We start from the raw sequence: 26,012 nt of genomic DNA on the forward strand, positions 1-26,012 counted from the left end.
AAGTCAGTACTTTGACTAAAGGGGGGTACACACGGCCCGATTCGGGCTCAGCGTGATGTGTGCTGAGCCCGATGTGGGCTTAGCACACATCGCAGCAGGTGTCTGTACACACGCTGTGGTGTGTGCTAGCCCGATCCTAACTAGACCGTAAGGCTCAATGAGAGCCTTGCGATCTAGCCAGATCTTGACTACATGCAGTGAAGATCTGGGCTAGCGATAGCGCTGTGCGGGGCCGCGCATTGCTATGAGGCATACACACAGAGTGATCCGTGCTTAAGGCCTAATTCAGACCTGATTGCAGTAGCAAATTTGTTAGCTAATGGGCAAAACCATGGTGGTCATTCCACAAATAACGTCACAGATTGCAGATGTTCACACCCCCTGGGATCTTACGGGTCAATGGGTGTATTCGTTATGTTATTACTTCCAAATTAGTTCATGTTGGATGGTAGGTGTCTTGAGGAAGCTTCCTCAAAGGTTACTATTCCTCTTCTTTCCCTCAAATAAACAGAAATGGAGGGATATAGTGAAGTACAGTTTTATTGATAACAATTGAAAGGTAATTAAAATAGTACAAGCAGTTCCACCACCATGTGTGGGGCAAATGTGCGTACCAGAATGTGTGGGGTGACCAATAAAGGCTACCCTGAAGTGCTTGTGGCATTTAGTAAACAGGTACCTCCCGGGAAAACAGCACCGTCTATCCCCTGGCTACCAGACTCCTGGACACTTCCACCAATTTTCTGGTCTGCTGCAGTCTGTCCCAAAACACCAACGCGTTTCTGCTCTTGAAGAGCCTTTTTCAAGGTGTGTGGTGGATTCCAAATTGCTGGGCTATTTAAACCCTGTCCTCTGACGTGATTGGCTCAGACTGCTCAGTCCCAAAAGGTATATCCAGAATAACGACAATTGTTATAAAGCACTGGAACTCCCAAAAAGGACCCACAGTTGTATCACAAAGGATCTCCTAAACGGCAACCATGAGTGTGGAAGTTTCAGGATGACTGAAACCTTTGTGATACAACTGTGGGTCCTTTTTGGGAGTTCCAGTGCTTTATAACAATTGTCATTATTCTGGATATACCTTTTGGGACTGAGCAGTCTGAGCCAATCACGCAAAAGGACAGGGTTTAAATAGCCCAGCAATTTGGAATCCACTACAAACCTTGAAAAAGGCTCTTCAAGAGCAGAAACGCGTTGGTGTTTTGGGACAGACTGCAGCAGACCAGAAAATTGGTGGAAGTGTCCAGGAGTCTGGTAGCCAAGGGATAGACGGTGCTGTTTTCCCAGGAGGTACCTGTTTACTAAATCCCACAAGCGTTTCAGGGTAGCCTTTATTGGTCACCCCACACATTCTGGTACGCACATTTGCCCCACACATGGTGGTGGAACTGCTTGTACTATTTTAATTACCTTTCAATTGTTATCAATAAAACTGTACTTCACTATATCCCTCCATTTCTGTTTATTTGAGGGAAAGAAGAGGAATAGTAACCTTTGAGGAAGCTTCCTCAAGACACCTACCATCCAACACGAACTAATTCGGAAGTAATACCATAACGAATACACCCATTGACCAGTAAGATCCCAAGGGGTGCACACATCTGCAATTTGTGACGTTATTTGTGGACTTTTGGGAAGTGGGGGTGACCACTTCGGCAGAGGGCGCGACATCATTGGCACTGGTTTGGAAAATTTCTGTACTTCCATGGTGGTCATTCCGTTTTTCGCAACGCAGCAATTAGGTGGAAAATGCGCATGCGCATGGTACGCATCGCGCATGCGCTAAGTAATTTAACACAAAACTTTGGATATTTACACAAGCTCGAGCAACATTTTTTTCATCGCTCGGGTGATCGTAGTGTGATTGACAGGAAGTGGGTGTTTCTGGGCGGAAACTGTCCGTTTTCAGGAAGTGTGCTAAAAGACGCAGGCGTGCCAGGTAAAAACGCAGGAGTGGCTGGAGAAACGGGGGAGTGGCTGGCCAAACGCAGGGCGTGTTTGTGACGTCAAACCAGGAACTAAACGGACTGATGTGATCGCAGTCTAGGAGTAGGTCTGGAGCTACTCAGAAACTGCAGTAAATTATTTAGTAGCAGTTCTGCTAATCTTTCATTCGCTATTCTGCTAAGATAAGATACACTCCCAGAGGGCGGCGGCCTAGCGTTTCCAATGCTGCTAAAAGCAGCTAGCGAGCGAACAACTCGGAATGACCACCAATGTGCACTGCAGGGGGGGCAGATATAACGTGCAGAGAGAGTTAGATTTGGGTGGGGTGTGTGCAAACTGAAATCTCAGTTGCAGTGTAAATATCAAGCAGCCAGTATTTACCCTGCACAGAAACAATATAACCCACCCAAATCTAACTCTCTCTGAAAATATTATATCTGCCCCACCTGCAGTGAACATGGTTTTGCCCATTAGCTAACAAATTTGCTGCTGCGACTGAATTAGGCCCTTAATTTCTTAGCAATCTCGTCAGATTGCTTAGAAATTAAGCAAAAATCTCTCCGTGTGTACCACCCTTGTCTTAAGCCACTCCAAAACCTTAATTTTTGTTTCTTTTTAGAAGTGGACTTGCTCTTGTGTTTTGGATTGTTGTCTTGCTGAATAGCCCAATTGCTCATGACTTCAGGACTCACAACACTGCCAATGAAAATACACTGCTCAAAAAAAATAAAGGGAACACTTAAACAACACAGCCTAGATCTGAATGAATGAAATATTCTTATTAAATACTTGTTCTTTACATAGTTGAATGTACTGACAACAAAATCACACAAAAATAATCAATGGAAATCAAATTTATTAACCCATGGAGGTCTGGATTTGGAGTCACACTCAAAATTAAAGTGGAAAAACACACTACAGGCTGATCCAACTTTGATGTAATGTCCTTAAAACAAGTCAAAATGAGGCTCAGTAGTGTGTGTGACCTCCACGTGCCTGTATGACCTCCCTACAACACCTGGGCATACTCCTGATGAGGTGGCGGATGGTCTCCCGAGGGACCTCCTCCCAGACCTGGACTAAAGCATCCGCCAACTCCTGGACAGTCTGTGGTGCAACGTGGCGTTGGTGGATGGAGTGAGACATGATGTCCCAGATGTGCTCAATTGGATTTAGGTCTGGGGAACGGGCGGGCCAGTCCATAACATCAATGCCTTCGTCTTGCAGGAACTGCTGACACACTCCAGCCACATGAGGTCTAGCATTATCTTGCATTAGGAGGAACACAGGGCCAACCGCACCAGCATATGGTCTCACAAGAGGTCTGAGGATCTCATCTCGGTACCTAATGGCAGTCAGGCTACCTCTGTCATGTCTGTCACATGTGCTCAGTGAGAACCTGCTTTCATCTGTGAAGAGCACAGGGCGCCAGTGGCGAATTTGCCAATCTTGGTGTTCTCTGGCAAATGCCAAACGTCCTGCACGGTGTTGGGCTGTAAGCACAACCCCCACCTGTGGACGTTGGGCCCTCATACCACCCTCATGGAGTCTGATTCTGATCGTTTGAGTAGACACATGCACATTTGTGGCTTGCTGGAGGTCATTTTGCAGGGCTCTGGCAGTACTACTCCTGTTCCTCCTTGCACAAAGGCGGAGGCAGCGTTCCTGCTGCTGGGTTGTTGCCCTCCTACGGCCTCCTCCACGTCTCCTGATGTACTGGCCTGTCTCCTGGTAGTGCCTCCATGCTCTGGACACTACACTAACAGACACAGCAAACCTTCTTGCCACAGCTCGCATTGATGTGCCATCCTGGATGAGCTGCACTACCTGAGCCACTTGTGTGGGTTGTAGATTCCGTCTCATGCTATCACTAGAGTGAAAGCACCGCCAGCTTTCAAAGGTGACCAAAACATCAGCCAGAAAGCATAGGAGCTGAGAAGTGGTCTGTGGTCACCACCTGCAGAACAACTCCTTTATTGGAGGTGTCTTGCTAATTGCCTATAATTTCCACCTGTTGTCTATTCCATTTGCACAACAGCATGTGAAATTGATTGTCAATCAGTGTTGCTTCCTAAGTGGACAGTTTGATTTCACAGAAGTGTGATTGACTTGGAGTTACATTGGGTTGCAATTTCCTTTCTAAAATGATCTCCGTTATTGCACATATTGCATCCATAGTGATTAGGTTTAGCTGTGTAAAGGGTTGGGTGCCTCCCTTCTTCGTGGGTAGCGAGCTGAAATAATGATACCATGCCCTTGAGGGAAGAAACAGAACGGGTGTGAAAAGGGGTGAAAATAATTGAATCTCCCCCATTGTGTTGTTTAAGTGTTCCCTTTATTTTTTTGAGCAGTGTATATATGCTCCGAATTCACATACATGCCATAGAACCTAGTTATACCGTCAGCAAAGTACGCCCACAAAAGTTATAGCATTTTTGTCTTGTGTGTGCTGTGTTCATGTTGATGGGGCTACACAGCTCTTTGACCACCGTTAGGATTACCAGTCTACCTTAATTGTACATTGTCAATAGCATGCTTTTTTTTAATCTCATCTAATTTTCATTTACAATTACCAAAAGTGAGCAGCAACTATTTTAGTTAAAGTGATTACATCTGGAAAATGGGAAAATCAGACTGGTGCTACAGGTGTGTGTGCTACAGGTGGGGCAGGAGTGCCGTGGGTGGGGGAGGGGCGTCTGCTGCTGATGGGGGAGGGGCGGGAATGCCGGGGGTGGGGGAGGGGTGGGGGGTGCTGCAGATGTGGGTGCTATGGGTGGGGGAGGGGGTGGGAGTGCCGCAGGTGGGGGAGGGAGTGCCGCGGGTGGGGGAGGGGTGGGGGGTGCTGCAGATGTGGGTGCTATGGGTGGGGGCGGGAGTGCCGCGGGTGGGGGAGGGGCGGGGGGTGCTGCAGATGTGGGTGTTATGGGTGGAGGAGGGGGTGGCGGAGGGGCGGGAGTGCCGCGGGTGGGGGAGGGGTGGGGGGTGCTGCAGATGTGGCTGCTATGGGTGGGGGAGGGGCGGGAGTGCCGCGGGTGGGGGAGGGGTGGGGGGTGCTGCAGATGTGGCTGCTATGGGTGGGGGAGGGGCGGCAGTGCCGCGGGTGGGGGGTGCTGCAGATGTGGCTGCTATGGGTGGGGGAGGGGCGGGAGTGCCGCGGGTGGGGGAGGGGTGGGGGGTGCTGCAGATGTGGGGGAGGGGGTGGGGGAGGAGCGGGAGTGCCGTGGGTGGGGGAGGGTGCTGCAGATGTGGGTGCTATGGGTGGGGGAGGGGCGGGAGTGCCGTGGGTGAGGGAGGGGCGGGGGGTGCTGCAGATGTGGGTGCCATGGGTGGGGGAGTGAGTGCCGTGGGTGTTGGGTGCTGCAGGTGTGGGTGCCGCGGGTGAGAGGGTGCGGGGCGTGTGCCGCGGGTGGGTGGGGGGCGGATGTTGTGGAGGCTGTGGGTGCCGCAGTCAGAGTTCGTCCACGGCATTCTCCTCCGGACTGTGCGGCAGCTGAGCAGTCACCGGCAGCAGTGTCACCAGGGTGCAGGGAGTGTGCAGGGAGGGGGGAGAGAGGGGAGTGGGAGGAGATGGGGAGGGGACTGGGCGGGGATGGGCCGACCGAGGGAGGGGACTGTTCCTGGCCTGCAACCAGCCACCCAGATCTGTGCCTGTGACTCCGCCCAGCGTTCGAAATGCAGGCACAGAGTCACAGGGCTAATATATAGGATATAGATATATATGTATATATATACCCACAAACATACACACACACACACACATATATGGACATATATATATATATATATATATATATATATTTTATTTTTTTATTTTTTTATAAATGTATGTGTGGTTTTTGTATAGCCTTTTGCAAAAGTGATATATTATATACATACCCTGGTTTGCTATACTGGTCATAGAAGATTTCCATTAATAAATTCCAAGTGATGCCTCCATTTACAGAGTACTCCAGCAGAACACCCTGGTTGCGGCTGTGAGGTGTTATCAGGCATCCATACATGAAATAAAACTGAATAAATTCAGCACTAGTAAGGTTCAGATCCACTGAAACTAAGATGCGGCTACAACCCTGTAAATATAACGCAAAAAGCTACTTTAGTTCTGAAAATAAGCGAATAATTAGAAAAGAGACAGTGCACCTGACCAATGTAGCAGGAATCTGCGAGTAAAATGAATTATAATATTTTTGGTGGTGACTCCTTCTAAAGTGCTGTGTGTAGTTTGGTCACAAAGACTTAATCTAGTAACAAATCATTATTACATTTGAACAGAAAGAAAGCATACATACTGTACTTGTAATGTACGGTATTATGTATGATTGTTATCAACAGGAAGACTTCCTGTTTGTATTCAGAGGTATCATCTAATACAGGGGTCAGGGAACTTTTTTACCTTTTACCCCAAAATATATTTAGATACGCCGACTTTACCCCCTTGATTTGAAAGGAAGGAAATCATATATTATTGTGCATAGATACTGGTTATCACTGTTTATATAGCATTTCCGAGATACTGTGCACATATATACATATATATATATATATATATATATATATTATATATATATATATATACAGATGGAGGGTTCCTGCAGGCAAAACAGCGTGTCCCCTAGCTGCAAGAAGGAACCAGGCGGCACTCCAAGGATTTAGTTCAACAAGTGACACTCTGTATTAAATAAATGTGCAAAGCTATTTAAACAGGCATAGTGCAAGCCACCAACGTTTGGCAACACACACATTGCAACCATATATTATACTTACCCCTCCGGAGTCCCGCAGCGGCGGCCCTGCAGTGTGGGCACTAAATCACTTGGAAATTGGCTGCCGCGGCTATTTCCGAGTGATTTGCGCATGCGCACTGGAGATGTCCCCGGGAATAAGGCACAGCCACCATATTCCTGGAGACCTGCGCATGCACAGTAGACTCTGGCATTATGCCAGAGTCTACTAGCTGCCGGAGAGGAGGGGGCCCGCAACGGAGGCCACACGCGGGTCTCCTCCTCTCTTAAAACGCCCCTGCTTGAGGGGCTTTCCTTGTACTTGAAGTAAGGGTATACATACACCTTTAAATGATCTATCTCTCCCTCCACCTAGAAGGAAGATACTTTCACCTAATTATTTTCTTCTTACAACTGGGCGGATTGAGTTACGTTATAATACACAATGGGGGGTATCTAATTAGATCCGATCCATTTTTGGCAGGTGAAAATGAACAGATATCGCGATTAATGACTGATGGGCATTATCGCGGTATCCAATTAGGGTCCGTTTTCATCAGCCAAAAACAGACCCGCGATCATGCAAAAACACATGGGATTGGAGATAAGTCCCCGATCCCATGTGTTATTGTGGCTCCGGCAGCCACTTATTGCAGATTATGCTTCGGGTGCATAATATGCATAATACACAAAAGTGCCAGCATTGGGGTGGGGGTTGGGGGGGGGGGGCGGGATTGAACCCTCCGCACGGTGCTAATAGGATTGCCCCCAGCAATACAATTACCCGGTAATTGGATACCCCCCTATGTATGATTTAATCTTTTTACATGTAATACGGATTCGTTGCTAAATCATTTGTGAGGACAGTACCCACAGCGCTTTAGAAGCCACCCACACCAAAAGGATTATGCATTACATATACGAGTCATTAAACAATGGTGTGTAACAACACCTGATACACAATATACATCTGACACTGCTTTACATGGAATATAGGCTGAGACAATGTACGTTAGCTATGCCAGTACCAGGGGGCACAGTTCCTGACATACGCTCATCGACTCCAGCCCCCTTGCTGGTACCCAGGAACGACTACAGGGAACTGCATGGATCTCCATTCAGTTCCGATCTGCGCCTGTCGGCAGTGACCATCAGTGTGCCACGGACACAGGCACATAAGTTAAACATTGTGTGCTTGCGCCCAATGTATTACTTGTGTATGCCTCTGAATCAGTCTCATTATATCTACAAACATATTTACTTGCATTTATTGCCTTAGATATTTCAGGTTGCTTGTGTTTAACACATTGTCATGTTTACCCTACATCCAGCGAGACCAGAACTAACACACAAGACAGTACTAGGAAGAAATGAAGAAGAAAAATGTCAGACTGACCCCGCTGAAGTGTAGAGCCATTCCTGAGGCTACGGCCCCACAGACACTGCTTAGCTTGCCACCGTTAACAGTCAGCCAGTTCTGGCTAGCTGGGGCTCGGTTAAAGGTGTCCTTAAGTTGAGTTGGTAAAGGCACTTCTGGCTCATCACAGTAAATCCCACCCCAGTAGTCATCACACCTGCAAATCAATAATAATATATAATGTATTAGTAACATAAATGGTTGTTCAAAGTTCTAACCAAGAATAGCATTAACGTGTGCAAATCGTATACATACAAATGTTATAAAAAAACAGGGCTGAGCAAAGCAGTGCTACAGTATGTACTAATTGGTATGTAGTCATTATGTCGACATTCAGAATACTGACATGGTCAAAATGTTGATAGTGAAAATGCCAATATTCACAAAGCTGAAATGAACATAATGTCAACATGCTCATTAAGATAACATTGTGATTGTCAACAGTCACAGTATCGACACGACAGGTCAGTATTAGATGTAGGGTTATGTCGGCATGCACAACCTGCACATTATGATAATGTCCACATAAAGTCAATGTAGACAATCTGAATGCCGACATTTCATATCACACCGCACTAATTATAAACATAACATAGTGATGACTGACAATGACTATATTAAATAAAACGTTGACTAGATTAGGCTAACATAAGGTACTACTCCATTCAATAAATTACCAGAGCATTACTAGTATGGTTATGATAATTATGATCAGAGTCAGGATATCAGTGTACTATCTCAAATCTACTGTTCTTACCAGGTCATGTGTGACATGAACACTAGGATACTACTACACATTCAGCATGATTTGAAAGTATTTTTCTCGCAGTAAAGGTGATCTTATAGTTTTGTTACATATATCTGACTAGATTGCTTAGAATATCAGCATGATCGCTCCGTGTGTAGCCCCCTCAGCGATAGCGATGCGCGGCCCCGCACATCGCTATCGCTGCTGCTAGATTGGCCAGCACACATCTCTTCCTGCATCGCCCCGTCTATATGGGCCTTAACAACTGCTTTTCCATTATATTGAGAAATGAATGTTTATTGAGGTGCTATGCCTACATTATCTACCTTAATTAGCAGAATCTGGCAAATTGCGTTAGGAATTAATTTTTGGAGAAAAATAAGCACATAGCTTTAGGAGTTGAAACAAGACAATTTTTGTGGGGTGTCCTAAAATGAGACATAAGAATGTTACACTGTTCTGGCTACACTGACCAATTTTACAGAGGTGCACTGAACGGGATCAGTATGAGATCCCGGCGGCCAGGAGACAGATGGCGGGATCCCGACAGCCTTGATCCCGGCGGCGAGCACAGCGTGTGGCCTCGCGGGCTCGCTGCGCTCACCACGCTTCGGGCCTTCGGCTGCCACAGGGTTCTATTCCCCTCGGGTGGTGGCGTAGACCACCACCCAAGTGGGACTCTGACCGCCGGTATGGCAGCTTGTGTCGGGATTCCGGCATCGGTATACTGACCGCCGGGATCCCATCCAGCCGTCAAATGACTGCCTCCCCACTGAACACCGGGTTCTTCAACTCTATAAAATGTGGGCTTCTCAAAAGAGAAAACATTTCATTACATGATTCGGCTTACAGGAAAGAGAAAATGTGCTCTTGTCAATGTCATTTTTAATGGTCTAAGAAGATTTAAAAACAACTGTCCACAGATTAAACAACCATTGGATATTTAGGTTAACTATGGGCACTCCAGCTGCTGTGGAACTACATGTTCCAGTATGCCCTGAAACAGTTTTAGCATGCCCTAACAGCAAACCTGTGGCCAGGCATGTTGGGATTTCTAGTTCCACAGCATATGACGTGCCACAGGTTGCTTTGCCCTGATCTAAAATAACATGACAAAGTAGATTCAGTAAGAACAGTATGACCTCAGGATTTTTTCTCCAGTCACATATTTTGAAGTCAGTAACCACTATTCCCAATAATTTTATATAAGATAAAGTAGCACAGAGTTTATACTAGCACAGGACAATCCTGCAACTTGAAACTCGGGAAAGATCAGTGTCCCATTTGACAACACTTGTATGCCATGCACACAGGTTGTCAAACTAGCTTAATTGAGGTTTATTTAGTTCAGGTTGTTAGTGCAGTTGGCGTATGATACTATGCAAAAGGGCAATAGTGGCCATATCTTCTGCTTGCATTTACAATCATGCCCAACAATATCATCACTGATTTCAGTTGAATCATTATAACAGAATATGTTTTCTCCACTTGCAAGACAAGTACACATTGTATCACTAGAACACATTGTATCACTATACAAAGGGCAGTATTCAAATGATATATCACACCCAATCTCCTTTCTAAAGTGATCCCCGTTATCGCTCATATTGCACCCATAGTAATCAGGATTATCTGCATAAAGGGTTGGGCGCACTCGCTACCCCAGAGGTAGTGAGCTGAAATGACTATACCACGCCCGTCAGCATAAACAGAATGGGTGTGGAAGGGGGTGAAAAGAATTGAATATCGCCCAAAGAGTCCAAAAATATGTATGATCACTTTACTAGCCCATAACGCTATAACAGTTTTTATTTATTTTGAGAAATAATTTTATTGAGGTTTTACAGGGAAAAGCAATATGGCCCAGATTTATTAAGCTTTAGAGATTGATAAATTGCACATTGATAAAGTACCAACTAATCAGCTCCTAACTTCCATGTTACAGGCTGTTTTTAAAAAATGACAGTTAGGATCAAATTGGCTGGCACTTTATAACCGTGCAATTTATCACTCTCCAAGGCTTGATATATCTGGGCCACTATTCTCAGCTGAATTTATAATGTTGCAAACAGCATACAAAAGAAGCAGCAAAGCAGTGGCATGAGACATACATGTGTATTTTGAATGGGTGGAGGGAGGGGGAGAATAGGGTAATAGAGAGGACAGAGGGAAAGGAAGGAAAGGGGGTATGTTAGAAAGGGAAATGAGGGGAGAAGAAAGGGAGACTGTTGGCTGGTACTGTGTATAGCGTAGAACTAAAGTTTGCGAGTACAAGACTCAATATACGAAATCCAAGGAGACCAGATTCCCGTGAATTTGTGTGGGTATTTGTGCAAACAGCTAGTAATATGTTCAAGATGGTACTGTAAGTGTGCAAAATTGAGGTGTGCAGAGCAGAGGAGGAGGGGGGTCTACCTTCTTCAAACAAGCTGCTATGGAGCAGTTAGCCACATTGAGGATGTGTTGAATTAAAGTTAGGGTATTTTGGTCACAACTGGGTATAGGCCATAGTAAGAGGAAGAATGAGAGTCAGGGTGGGAGTGAAATGCCCGTGAGGAAGAGGATTAAACAAAAGCACCTTATTTTAAAGCACCTTATTTTAAAGCAGTGCCACAAAGGGTGCCCTTTTCTCCACAGCCACTTCAGTATCTATCTGATGATTGGAGAAATATAGCTAGATGGTACTAGATACCATCGGTATAAATGCTTAAAAGTATTTTCCCAAAACCCGAGAAAGATAAATTATTTAGATGCAAATTCTCTAATTTTAGCCCACTCCTTCAGCTCTAGAGTCTCTCCAAGGTCCCTCTCCCAGGCCAACTTGTAGAGTTCTTGGGAGGTTGGTTGTGGGCAATCAGGAGACTGTAGAGAGTAGCTATGAGATCTTTTGACTCAGAACGGCATAGACAAAATGATTCTAATGGAGTATAGGTCTGACAAGATCGAGTGTCCAAAATCAAGATATAGATGTGATGGATTTGGTGATATTAGTGGAAGCATTTGTGGGGAGACTGAGTCTATCTTGAAGAGTGAAAAACTCAGGGGAGACTTGGAGGAGAGCGATATCTCTGAGAAATGTTATATTGTGATAAGTCCAGTAAGCAAACGGTTTGGGGTCAAGACCAGGTAAGAACCCTCTGCTGTTCCATAGACGGGTCATGGGAAGATGGTTTTGGACCAATAACAAAGCTTTACTACGATAGTCTCAAATTGACAGGGAGAAGTGGAGGGTAGGAGGGAGGCAAGAAGAGTGGGGCTGTATCTGGGCTAAATCCACTAAATTGAGTAAGGGGAGAGGAAATTGACAAGGTGAGCTTCAAGGTCAACCCAGTCTCTGGTTTGTGGGTAACATTTTTAACAATTGAGATAATGCATCATTTAAACAACACATGGAATGCTTTTACATCTAATGTTTATTGCAATGTTTAGTCTTAATTATAAATGGATTGAATTACATTTAAGATAATAAAAATAGCATTTGTTACAATCAAAGTGTGTATACATTTTTTGGGACACCATATATATATTTATATGCAGTATTATATGTATAGAAATATATAAATGTAAACAAATAAATAAATATGTAAGATGAGACATCCTAATAGATTTATTTATTATTTGTTCCCGAATAATCTATGGTGTGTGACCCCACTATATTCTGTTGCACATTGGTACTGAAGCTGTAATGTGTTATTCCAAAAATATTGCTCTATTTTTGTTTTGTTTTTACAGTAAAGATCAAAGAATCCTTTGTGAAAGGTAAAACATGTTATACTCACACACAATTCCCCTGTACACATCGTCCATGCCCGCTGCACATATCTACACATCCATCTCCTATGTAAACATTGTCGATAGCCCAGGTTTGCTGCTTATCAAAAGGTGATGGCTGGTTCCATCGGAATCGAGTAGCCGGAGATCTACAAAAATGAAGATAAACATAAATACGCTAGACCACTTCCTAATGACCACTTCCTAATGACCACTTCCTAATGACCACTTCCTAAAATACATATATGTTTCTGATGAACATTATTCTAAATAAAAAAAGATGACAAATACAAAATGAGTAAAACTTGTCTTGATAGAATGATGAAGGTTTCTCCCTGTTACCAACCTGTAAACAGGTTTCTCTCAGCCAAGCAATATTTTATAAACTCATTTTTAAATGAGCACACTGTAATCTTTAGGTTCCACAAAGACTTACCAACTTTGTTTTTCACAATTGCTTAGTAATCACTTTAAACATGATTTGATATGTTACAGTATGTAGCATAATGATCCCTCTAAGACACCTAGCTGAGGAATGATGATGGCATAATAAAACCTATTACTGGAATCTGCTCAATGATAATGTGCTGTGAAATGGTAAAGAGACTTGATTGAAACTTCTGTAGTGAAGCAAGGGACAGCACCATTTATTTGTAGAAAGGTATCAAGAGTTTATTTGATTAAGCCCAATAGCAATTATATGGCACAAAAAGTCACAGTGAATTAGACACACGCGCAACCAATGTGTCTCATAACCAAACATGCGGACATAGGGTCTAATGCAGCATGGGTTGTAGTTATCGTGCATGCGGGGGGATGCCCAGCACAGGGCAATTTGCCTCGCTGCCGCCTCCCCACCCCCCTTGCTAACATGTGAATGCTTACGAAGGCAGATGGCTACCTACCATGTTTCTGGTCGCAGAGGGTACATGTGAGGTCACGCAGCCGCCATGGCCTGCCCCGTAAACGGTCCGGACACGCTTGCATTGTCCAGACTGCGGCCCCCATCAATGCCGCCCTCAAACACCGCGTTGACGCCCCCTCTCACCCCCCGGGAACGCCTCTGCCTGTCAATCAGGCACAGGCATTCGCATATGTGAGATGCGGTCGCATCTCACTGTGTGTGCACGAGCAGTGCTGCTTCTGCGTGTGCGCACACTGCAGAAGGGCTTCAGCATGCGAACGCATTGTAGATGTGTTCCATGCTGAATCGGGCCCATCTTTCAGTGGCCCTCTGGCCAGAAATTATGTAAGTCTCATGCTCAATAAGGGCACAGCATTCTTTGCAGTACATGAAATGTAAATATCTGGAAACAATTAAAATATTTCGCAGGCACAGGGCAGATCAGCACTATGGCCACTTCAGGAAAAGGCTAAATCTACAAATTTGATAATTATTTCTGTAGCTGTTATGATTAAACTAACTTCATTTAGAATCTGCATGTACAAATATTGCTTTATCTTACTTTAGGCACAGAGGAAAAGTACAAAATAGCTGGGGGGAAAATCACTAACAAGAGCTTCTCTCTGGCAAGATAGCTGCATTATCATTAATCTGATCCGTCATAAAGAAAGAAAGAAAGACTGCGTAATGAATAGAATATGAAAGCAGCAGCATAAACACACAGTCCGTGCTTGCAGAGCGCTGCTCGGTGCATCACTTTGGCCTGCAAGGGGTTAATGTTTTTGTAGTGGGAGGAACGTAGAGGGAGGAACCGGGAGGCCATTGGCCGGATTGTGGATAGGGGCTGTACAGCCTGGATATAGGTGGCTAATCCACCATTTCCTGCCTCTTTCAGTGTCTTCACGTGAGGCAGTGCAAGTATTATCCAGCATTCAGTAATTCATACTTATTTTCCTTCACTTTTTCCATATCTTATCTTTCCTGTCTTTCTACTTCTACATTCATTCCTATTGCTATTGCTAACTTTTTTATTCCTACTGTTTCTCCTCCTTCTCTTAGAGATTATATATCTCTCATTTCCCCCTCCTTGCTGCGAGTGACTCCTCAGCCCCCTCTCCCTGGACCATGCCTCGTCCTTCACGCAGCGCTGGCCTCCCCGCCCGGCTTTTAGATTCTCCTGATGTCCCGCCGGGTCGGGGAAGCCCTGCTGCTGCGGATGCTGTGGCTGCTGTGAGGGAGACGAGGGCTGTGCGCGGCCGAGCTCGGCCGCCCACCCGCGCTCCCCCACGTGCTTCCTCCCCGTCTCCTTCCCCGCTGCACTCAGCGGCGGGGGACGGAGCGCCGGGGAGCAGGAGAAGCCTCAGGCGGCTTGCCAGGGACGGTGTTTTGCCGTCCCTGGCCCCGCCGCTTCTTACAGCGGGTGGCCGCGCGGGTCACGTGGGGCGGGGGCGGAGCTCCCGCCCGGCGGCTCCCACCAGTCCCCAACACGGCTGCCTCTGTTAGTGGGCGGGTGGGGGGTCGCGCGGCAGCTGGACTACTGCCTGCGCGTGCAGCAAACATGGCGCACAGCAGGGGGGCCCACATGAGGCTTACCCCCTCTGTGCCACTACCCCCCCTACCCGTACGGTCAGCGCCCTCTCGCGTTGGGGTGGGGCGTCGCCCCTGCTCCGCGCCAGCGGGGGGGGCATTATCTGTTACAGACAGTGCAGGGCCGGTCGTACGGGGGCGGCCCGCGCCCGTCCGCGGTGTGCCTGCCCACCCGACCTCCCCTCTCGTGGTGGGGCCTGGGGCGTCGGGCCCTTCCAGGCCGCCCGCCTTGGCGAGTGGTTCGGCCGCCGCCCGTGGCCGCGCGCCTCCTGGCAGACAGCGGCCGGGGTCGCGCCTGCCGGCTAATCACCCCACTAGGGGGCGGCGTGCGCGGGCGGCTCACGAACCAGCACCCCCTCCCCGCATCCAATTTTCAACTGCCGACGCTTCTGCGGTCAGCTCTCAGTCCGACGTCGCGCTCCTCCCTTCTAGTGGTGAAGACTCTCCTACTTCTCCTCCTGTGGCTGACGCTCGGGTCGGTAGACGGTCGAGGGGTCGGCGGTCTATACGCGATCTGGCGCAGCCAGACGGTGGTGCCATGATTCCCGACAGTGAGGGATCCTCCGGATCCTTGCTCCCGACGGGAGGTTTGCGTACCTCACGTCGGGCGCGTGACTCGCGGAGGGGGTCCGTTCTTACTTCACCTGCCCCTGCGGCTGCACCCTTGGTGGACGCCACTGTCTTGTCCGCCATTTGTGCCGCTGTGGTGTCAGCGGTGGCTCCCTTGTTATCCTCCGTACCCGGGGGACTGGGGCGACCCACCGCTTCCTTGGCGGATAGCATCGCGCAATCCCTTATCCCACTTCTGTCTCCTGGCGCGACTACCCCCCCTTCTGCCCCGCCCCCGGTGGCTGCGGGACCGGTGGTGGAGCAGGGGAACAATGTCTCTTTTGTCTCCCCAGCCACGGTAGTCGGGTCGGCAATGGAGTCCGCCGGTGTATCCACGAGTCGTTCGGTGGCCGGAGGTGCGGACGGCGTTCCCTCTCGAGCAGGTGAGTCTTCCTCGGACCCTGACTGGTCCAAGGGGAGCGCTAGCGGCTTGGGTTCGGGTACTCGCTCTAGCGCCTCTAGCATAGGTAGCAGCGCGGGTAGGATTTCCGACAAGCGCAGTAGGCGCAGGCGTCGGGGCACAGATTCCTCCCTTGCCTCTACTTCCTCGGAGGGTCTGTCCTCCTCAGATGGTGGCTTGCACAGGGTAAAGCGTCGCAGACGACGGGAGCGTCGGTATTCCACCTCGTCCGCATCCCAAGTATCGGTTGAATCGGACACCGTGCACTGCGCCAATACGGCAGTACAACGTGGACTCAGGCCCCGGCTCCGGGACCGCATCCGTAAGGGCCAATATGTGAACATTTTTGCCCTTACCAGCGACGATCGCAAAGCCTTGCTTTCGGCTAAGAAAAAGGGGCAGGGTAGTGAGGACGCTTTGCGGTCCTACCAGAATTGGGTACGCTGCATGTTGATCTTTGCGGCGTGTTACCTAGAGACGCGCCCGGATGAACATATGAACGTGGTGCGCTATCAATTTCTCATACACGTTCTGTACCATAAGTACAAAGGGTCTGCCTGGCGGCGCTACGACGAGGATTTCCGACGCAAACAACACGGCCGGCAGATCTATAACTTTGGTAAAAAAGACGTGGAATTGTGCTCTGAACTGACACAAGGTTCGGCCGCCACTGATGACGGCGGCACGGCAAGACGATGGGCAAAAAAACCTGCCTCTCGTTCTTCCGGCTTTCGCGGAGGCGCAGGGCGCGCGGGGCATGGGAAATGCTTCGCTTTTAATAATGCACAATGCGACTTGGGGGGGCGATGTCGTTTTCGCCACTCCTGCATCAGATGTGGCGGGGGCCACGGGATTAAGGATTGCCCCAGTCCTGGGACCGGGAGTGCTTTTGGCTCGCAGCCCCGACAGAGTCGCGCTCCCGCGGCCACCGGCGCTAGCCACAGCTCCCACCCCAATTAGACTTAGCGCGCTCATTCCGTGGCTGCGACGATACCCGCGGTCGGGGGACGCCCAATTTTTACACTTGGGTTTCACGTCAGGTTTCCCCTTGCCGATACATGGACGGGTGGGTCCTGGGGCGGGTACTAACCTGCGTTCGGCTCGGGAGTTTCCGGACGTGCTCCGGCACAAGGTAGAGGCAGAGGTGGCCTTAGGGAGGATGATAGGCCCTTTCCGGGAACCCCCCTTGCCAGATTTGGTCTTGTCCCCCGTAGGCGTAGTACCCAAAAAGACAGCGGGCAAATTTCGCCTCATCCAACACCTTTCCTGTCCTGTGGGGTCCTCGGTTAATGATGCTATCCCTGCTGACCAGTGTAGGGTCGTTTACCTGTCCTTTGATTCGGCCATTGACACCGTACGGTCTTTTGGCCCAGGGGCAGTTATGTGTAAGTTGGACATCCAGTCTGCGTTTCGTCTCCTTCCGCTGCACCCTTCCGCCTTCAGGTTTATGGGTTTTAAGTAGTGATGAGCGAGGTTCGGTTTTACTCGGTTTTACTCGGTTTTACTCGGTTCTCAAAACGGCATCTTATTGGCTATCCAAAACACGTGACATCCGAGAGCCAATAAGATGCTGTTTTGAGAACCGAGTAAAACCGAGTAAAACCGAATCCGCTCATCACTAGTTTTAAGCTGGACGATGGCTACTACATAGATCGGTGCCTCCCTATGGGTTGTTCTATCTCTTGCGCCTACTTTGAGAGATTCAGTTCCTTCCTCCACTGGTGTCTCCAGCAGGCAACGGGGGAACGGGGAATTTCCCACTACTTGGACGATTTTCTTTTTATCGGCCCCTCAGACTCCCCTCGCTGCGTCAACCTGCTGCAGGGGGCTCTGGCCCTCTTTGCACGCTTCGGGGTTCCGGTTGCACCAGAAAAGACGGAGGGACCCTCCGCCTCTTTGGTTTACCTCGGGATCCAGATTGATACGGTCGGTGGTCTCTGTAGGCTTCCTGCGGACAAGGTGTTGCGTTTACGTGACGGTATCATATATGCGCTGTCCGCGGGCAAGCTCACTCTCAAACAGGCCCAATCCCTATTGGGCCTGTTTAACTTTGCTTGCAAAGTTATCCCCATGGGCAGGGTTTTCTGTAGAAAATTGGAACGGGCTACCGTGGGGGTTAGACGCCCGCATCATTTCCTCAGGTTGTCCCTCGAAATCCGTCGGGATCTAAGCATTTGGGACGAATTTCTTGTTCGTTTCAACGGCACCTGTATTTGGCAGGAGGCGATCGTGTCTAGCCCGACCCTGGAGCTTTTCACGGACGCCTCCGGCGCGTTCGGGTTCGGCGCTTACTTTGCAGGTCGTTGGTGTGCCTCTCCTTGGCCGCATGCCTGGCTTCGCATGGGCCTCACTACGAACATGCTGTTGTTGGAAATTTTTCCTATTCTGGTCGCTTTAGAATTATGGCGCGATGCCCTGCGTAATAAACATGTTGTCTTCTGGTGCGACAATCTGGGTGTGGTTTTTGCCATCAACCGCCAAAAATCCACGTCCTTGCCGGTATTGCGAGTCATTGCGCAGATAGTTTTGTTATGTTTGGTCAACAACATTACGTTGCGAGCCAAACATGTCCCTGGCATGCGTAATGAAATTGCAGATGCCCTGTCACGCGGCGATTTGCGGCGATTTAGGCGCTTGGCTCCTGCAGCTCTCCTCCATGGGGAATTATGTCCTGCTTCTGTGTGGCAGGTCATCCACCCGGATTGGAGGCGTTAGCCCACAGGTCATTGGCCCCTGCAACTTTTGCGGCCTATCGGGCCGCCTGGGAGCGGTGGTGTTGCTTCCTCCTGGAGAGAGGACAGTGTGGTAAGACCTCTCATGATTTACTTTTAGATTACATCTGGGTTCTGTACTCCGACGGGATTTCGCGGGCGTCTGTTAACAGGGTTCTGGCAGGTATCTCTTACTTTCTGCAGCTGCGGGGGGAAGCGGATTTTACGAAGTCCTTTTTCCTCCGGCGGGTGTTGAAAGGTTGGGCTCGGGCCACCCCGACCCTCCCGGATACTCGCCAGCCGATCACCGGCGCTTTGCTGAGGCGGATTTTGGGATCCCTACAGAGCATTTGCTTTTCGGGATACGAGGTTTGCCTCTTCCGGGCGGCCTTTACTATGGCCTTCCACGGTGCGTTCAGGGTGGGTGAGCTGGTGTCCGTCTCTCGGGCTTCGGTCTCGCCCATGCTGGAGGCCCACGTCGTCATCCGCCCCGACGGTTTATGGTGCAGGATTCAGCGCTCCAAGACTGACGTAGCCGGCAGGGGGCAGTGGGTTCGAATGGGTCCGGCTCGTGCGCGGGGCATTTGTCCAGTTTCCGCGGCCCGGGCATATTCGTCCATACGGCCTCCAACGCCCACCGGGTGGCTCGTCCATAGTGACGGCTCCCCGTTGACCAGATATCAATTCCGGTCGGTTTTGGGGCGTTGTGTCTTGTACCTGGGTCTATCTCCGGCCGACTATGGGACTCACTCTTTCCGCATCGGCGCTGCTTCAGCTGCCGCTGCGGCGGGTTGGTCCGAGGTCGAAGTCCGGGCACTGGGTAGGTGGAGGTCTGGTGCAGTCAGACGCTATATCAGGCCTTTTCCTCCCAGTGCGCCCCTTTGAGGACTAGCCGCTCGTCGCAGTTGCACTTTGTGATTGCGGGGGCCTTGAGGAATTTTTGTTTTATCGTTGGTTTTAATTTCGGCTTTTGCCGGCTAACGAAGTTTTGTTTTTGCCTCAAGTCAAATTGGGCGCCCCCCCCCCCCCCACTCCCTCCCCGTTAGGGATGCAGTCAGGTTTATCATTTACATACCTTATTTATTTCATTCCTAACCTTAGTCACACCTTCTTTTGCAGGGCGGCGATTAGATCCGCACTTTCTATGGTTTGTCGGCCATTCCTACATATATTGGCTGTCCGTGTCGACTCTGGCCTGCGACACCGGCCGGTTTCCGGAGCTGCAGGCTGTGCGCTGGTTGGGGCGTAGAGGCCTCCGCTGGGATAGCCTGCGGGACTGGCTTCGGGCGGCAGTTGGCCGATTTGGGTACCCCCTGATTTTGGTCTTGCATCTGGGGGGCAATGATCTGGTACGCCGCACTGGGCTCGACATTCGCCTCGAAATCAGGCGCCAGCTACTGGAACTCATGGCTGACTGGCCGTTTTGCCTCATCCTCTGGTCGGACATCGTTCCCCGGCGGTCTTGGCGCGGAGCCTTTAACCCCGGGGCGATTGACCTGGTTCGGAGGAGGGTCAATTCGGTCGTTGGGCGTGCTGTCCTCCAGCATGGCGGGCTGGTTGTGCCGCATGGGGGTATTTCCTACCGTGATCCGACACAATACCGGTCTGACGGGGTGCATTTGTCCCCGGCTGGCATGCTGATCTTCCTGGAGGACATTATTCACATTCTTAGGTCCCTTTAGATAGTTCTTTCCTTTTGATAGTTCATTTTGTTTTCTCTTGTGATTTGTTAGGTCTCTCTAGTTAGTTTTGCTGTTTTTGTTCTGTGGGTTTTTTAGTTCGGTGGCGGTGGCAGGTTAGTAACCTGGCAGTTGGCCGGTTTTCTGAACGGTTACTTAAATTTAATGATGAGTTCACAGTTAGTCAGTTTGGGTGTATTTATAGGTAATTTATATCTTTTAGAATTAGTTTACGGGCATCATTTTGACAAGTGGGTCCATATAATTAGTATAAAACATATGTGGATGTCGGGGCCGGTGGCCCAACTTTTATCCCGTAGGGGCGGAGCGTACCTCCGTCCCTGCAACCGTTGGGGGACAGGGGTAGTGGCAGAAGGTCGACCCCTGTCCTTGGATTTTTGATTTTCGATGTCTGGGATGGAGGCAGGAGGCCGATCCCGGAACATCTGGGGCAGGAGGCTCCCTCACACATATGTTTTTTACTGCTTGTTTTTATGTATTATAATGTTTATCACCCATGTTACATTTATTATGTTTAACCGTTCTTCTCCTCGCCACCTTTAGTTAGAGAGGGAAGTCTGCATTTTAGTTTTAGTATTTAATAGGCCTCCCTCTCAGTCAGAAAATAAAAGCTGACCCCTTTCACGCCAACTACAGTTGTGGTGTCTTTATTTCATAAGATAAGTGTGCTTGAGTGGCGCGTGGAAGCATCTGACGTGTGAGGTTTAAGACTTGCGTAATGAATAGAATATGAAAGCAGCAGCATAAACACACAGTCCGTGCTTGCAGAGCGCTGCTCGGTGCATCACTTTGGCCTGCAAGGGGTTAATGTTTTTGTAGTGGGAGGAACGTAGAGGGAGGAACCGGGAGGCCATTGGCCGGATTGTGGATAGGGGCTGTACAGCCTGGATATAGGTGGCTAATCCACCATTTCCTGCCTCTTTCAGTGTCTTCACGTAACCCGCCCTCCCGCCCCAAAAAACAAACAAAACAGAGTTGGTTTTGGTTTTACTGTTGGGTTCATTGTGTCGGCTTTCGGTGGCCGGTTTTCTGAACGGTTACTTAAATTTAATGATGAGTTCACAGTTAGTCAGTTTGGGTGTATTTATAGGTAATTTATATCTTTTAGAATTAGTTTACGGGCATCATTTTGACAAGTGGGTCCATATAATTAGTATAAAACATATGTGGATGTCGGGGCCGGTGGCCCAACTTTTATCCCGTAGGGGCGGAGCGTACCTCCGTCCCTGCAACCGTTGGGGGACAGGGGTAGTGGCAGAAGGTCGACCCCTGTCCTTGGATTTTTGATTTTCGATGTCTGGGATGGAGGCAGGAGGCCGATCCCGGAACATCTGGGGCAGGAGGCTCCCTCACACATATGTTTTTTACTGCTTGTTTTTATGTATTATAATGTTTATCACCCATGTTACATTTATTATGTTTAACCGTTCTTCTCCTCGCCACCTTTAGTTAGAGAGGGAAGTCTGCATTTTAGTTTTAGTATTTAATAGGCCTCCCTCTCAGTCAGAAAATAAAAGCTGACCCCTTTCACGCCAACTACAGTTGTGGTGTCTTTATTTCATAAGATAAGTGTGCTTGAGTGGCGCGTGGAAGCATCTGACGTGTGAGGTTTAATAAAGAAATAAATGCAAAGACCACCCTTCTGTAACATAGTAAGTTAACATAGTTTCTGAGGTTGAAAAAAGACAATTTGTCCATCAAGTTCAACCTGTTAGTGATCTCCTACACTGTAATGTTTTTAAGACTAATTTTAACTGTGGTGAATGTTTAGCTGTTAATTAAAATACTCCTTTTTTTTATTATTACTATAGTACATGATTTACCCACCATAACCCTGTATATCCTTATCCATTAGGGATTTATCTATCCCATTCTTAAAAGTAAGGGCCGAGGGCCTAATTCAGACCTGATCACTGCTGTTCATTTTTGCATGTCAGAGATGCGATCGGTCAGGCAGAGTCGTTCACTGAGTGGGAGGGGATGGGCCGGTGGCATTGGGCCGCCGTTTTGGGGCGCGGTCCGAACAACGCAGGCGTGCCCGGACCGTGCCGCAGCAGCTGCGTGATGTCACACGCAGCCTCTGCGACCTGGAGAGCGACAGGCAGCTCCCTGCCAGCGCGCAGGAGCTGCGCTGGTAGGGAGCTACTCTTCAGATACAAAAGCATCGCCGCCGTGCAATGCTTTTGTACCTTTGCGGTGGGGGGAGGGCCAGACATGCAGGGCGGACTAGCCCTCTGCTGGGAGTCCCCCCGCATGTCAGGGTGGCTGATCGTAAATTTTGCACGGCTACGATCAGGTCTGAATTAGGCCCCGAGTCCGCCATTACTACTCTCTCAGGCAGGAAATTCCAAATATGTATTCCCCTTACTGTGAAGAAACCTTTCCATTTCTGTGGGCGAAATCTCCTCTCCTCTAACCTAAGTGGGTGTCCACATGTCCTTTGTGATGATCTTACCAACAACAAATCCCCTGTGTATTGATCCCTTATGTATTTGTAAATGTTAATCATGTCCCCTCTTAATCTCTTTTCCAGTGTAAACATGCCTAGCCCAGCAAGCCGTTCCTTGAATTCTAGCATCTTCATCCCCTTAATCAATTTGGTCGCCCTTCTCTGAACCTTTTCTAGTTCCAGGATATCCTTTTTGTAGTATGGTGCCCATAATTGTGCACAGTATTCAAGATCTGGCCTCACTAGTGATTTATATAATGGGAATATAACACTCTCATCACTTGCATCAATTCCCCGCTTCATGCATGCTAATACCTTGTTTGCCTTTTTTTGCTGCATTCCTACTTTGGGTACTACTGTTATGTTTGTTATCTGTGAACACCTAAATCTTTTTCCAGTACAGAATCTCCTAGTTTTTCCCCATTTAGTATGTAGGTAGTATTCTTGTTCTTGCTATCGAAGTGCATTACCTTAAATTTGTCTATACTGAACTTCATTCTCCATTTTGCTGCCCATGTTTCCAGTTTAAATAAGTCATTCTGAAGAGACTCAGCATCCTCCACAGAATTTATAACCTTACACAGTTTGGTATTGTCTGCAAAAATTGACACTGTGTTCTCTAGACCTACTTCTAGATCATTTATGAAACTGTGAACAATAGTGGTCCAACTACAGACCCCTGTGGTACACCACTTAGTACTTCAGTCCATTTAGAAAAAGTTCCATTTACCACCACTTGCTGCTCCCTTTTATCCAACCAATTACTAACCCAAGTGCATATTGTGCTCCCTAGCCCAAGTTCTCTTAATTTGTAGATGTCTCATGAGGTACTGTATCAAAAGCTTTAGCAAAGTCTAAAAAAATTACATCCACCTCTTTACTCTGATCTAGGTTTGATCTAGGTTTACACTAACTGTTTCATAAAAGCCTATTAAGTTAGTTTGACATGATCTATCTTTCACAAATCCATGTTGGTTTCTATTAATAACCTTATTGGTTTCAAGGAAACCAATAAGGTTATTAATAGAAACCAACATGGATGAAACCTTTTATCCCTTAAAATACCTTACAGTACTTTCCCCACTATAGATGTAAGACTTACTGGTCTATAACTACCCGGTTCAGATTTACGTCCCTTTTTAAATATCGGCACTATTTACGCTATACGCCAGTCTTTGGGAACCATGCCTGATGTAAGTGAGTCAATAAAAATCAAATAAAGGGGTCTTGCTAATTCAGAGTGTAGCTCCATGAGAACCCTTGGGTGAATTCCGTCGGGACCAGGTGACTTATTAATAGTGATGTGCACCGGAAATTTTTCGGGTTTTGTGTTTTGGGTTTGGGTTCGGTTCCGCGGCCGTGTTTTGGGTTCGAACGCGTTTTGGCAAAACCTCACCGAATTTTTTTTGTCGGATTCGGGTGTGTTTTGGATTCGGGTGTTTTTTTCAAAAAACCCTAAAAAACAGCTTAAATCATAGAATTTGGGGGTCATTTTGATCCCATAGTATTATTAACCTCAATAACCATAATTTCCACTCATTTTCAGTCTATTCTGAACACCTCACAATATTATTTTTAGTCCTAAAATTTGCACCGAGGTAGCTGTGTGACTAAGCTAAGCGACCCAAGTGGCCGACACAAACACCTGGCCCATCTAGGAGTGGCACTGCAGTGTCAGACAGGATGGCACTTGAAAAAAATATTTCCCAAACAGCACATGACGCAAAGAAAAAAAGAGGCGCACCAAGGTCGCTGTGTGACGAAGCTAAGCGGCACAAGTGGCCGACACAAACACCTGGCCCATCTAGGAGTGTCACTGCAGTGTCACGCAGGATGGCCCTTCAAAAAAATACTCCCCAAACAGCACATGACGCAAAGAAAAATGAAAGAAAAAAGAGGTGCAAGATGGAATTGTCCTTGGGCCCTCCCACCCACCCTTATGTTGTATAAACAGGACATGCACACTTTAACGAACCCATCATTTCAGCGACAGGGTCTGCCACACGACTGTGACTGAAATGACTGGTTGGTTTGGGCCCCCACCAAAAAAGAAGCAATCAATCTCTCCTTGCACAAACTGGCTCTACAGAGGCAAGATGTCCACCTCCTCCTCATCGTCCGATTCCTCACCCCTTTCACTGTGTACGTCCCCCTCCTCACAGATTATTAATTCGTCCCCACTGGAATCCACCATCTCAGGTCCCCGTGTACTTTCTGGAGGCAATTGCTGCTGGTGAATGTCTCCATGGAGGAATTGATTATAATTCATTTTAATGAACATCATCTTCTCCACATTTTCTGGAAGTAACCTCGTACGGCGATTGCTGACAAGGTGAGCTGCGGCACTAAGCACTCTTTCGGAGTACACACTGGAGGGAGGGCAACTTAGGTAGAATAAAGCCAGTTTGTGCAAGGGCCTCCAAATTGCCTCTTTTTCCTGCCAGTATACGTACAGACTGTCTGACGTGCCTACTTGGATGCGGTCACTCATATAATCCTCCACCATTCTTTCAATGGTGAGAGAATCATATGCAGTGACAGTAGACGACATGTCAGTAATCGTTGGCAGGTCCTTCAGTCCGGACCAGATGTCAGCATCAGCAGTCGCTCCAGACTGCCCTGCATCACCGCCAGCGGGTCGGCTCGGAATTCGTAGCCTTTTCCTCGCACCCCCAGTTGCGGGAGAATGTGAAGGAGGAGATGTTGATGGGTCGCGTTCCGTTTGACTTGACAATTTTCTCACCAGCAGGTCTTTGAACCTCTGCAGACTTGTGTCTGCCGGAAAGAGAGATCCAACGTAGGTTTTAAATCTAGAATCGAGCACGGTGGCCAAAATGTAGTGCTCTGATTTCAACAGATTGACCACCCGTGAATCCTGGTTAAGCGAATGAAGGGCTCCATCCACAAGTCCCACATGCCTAGCGGAATCGCTCTGTTTTAGCTCCTCCTTCAATGCCTCCAGCTTCTTCTGCAAAAGCCTGATGAGGGGAATGACCTGACTCAGGCTGGCAGTGTCTGAACTGACTTCACGTGTGGCAAGTTCAA

The 26,012-nt window shown here is 48.2% G+C and overlaps 1 protein-coding gene across 4 annotated transcripts in view; it reads right to left on the minus strand.

The window, feature by feature from the left end:
• Window positions 1-26,012, minus strand: part of RELN (reelin) — an 856,893-nt gene that overhangs the window by 83,318 nt on the left and 747,563 nt on the right. For all 4 annotated transcript variants that reach the window (XM_063927014.1, XM_063927013.1, XM_063927012.1 and 1 more), the window contains exons 47-49: window positions 12,616-12,756; window positions 8,068-8,245; window positions 5,827-6,020 (exon numbers count right to left, since the gene is read on the minus strand). In XM_063927014.1, the coding sequence (XP_063783084.1) occupies window positions 5,827-6,020; window positions 8,068-8,245; window positions 12,616-12,756 (513 nt within the window). The remainder of the gene's footprint in view (window positions 1-5,826; window positions 6,021-8,067; window positions 8,246-12,615; window positions 12,757-26,012) is intronic.

Source organism: Pseudophryne corroboree, chromosome 6 (genome assembly GCF_028390025.1).
Source record: "Pseudophryne corroboree isolate aPseCor3 chromosome 6, aPseCor3.hap2, whole genome shotgun sequence".
NCBI classification, from domain to species: domain Eukaryota; kingdom Metazoa; phylum Chordata; class Amphibia; order Anura; family Myobatrachidae; genus Pseudophryne; species Pseudophryne corroboree.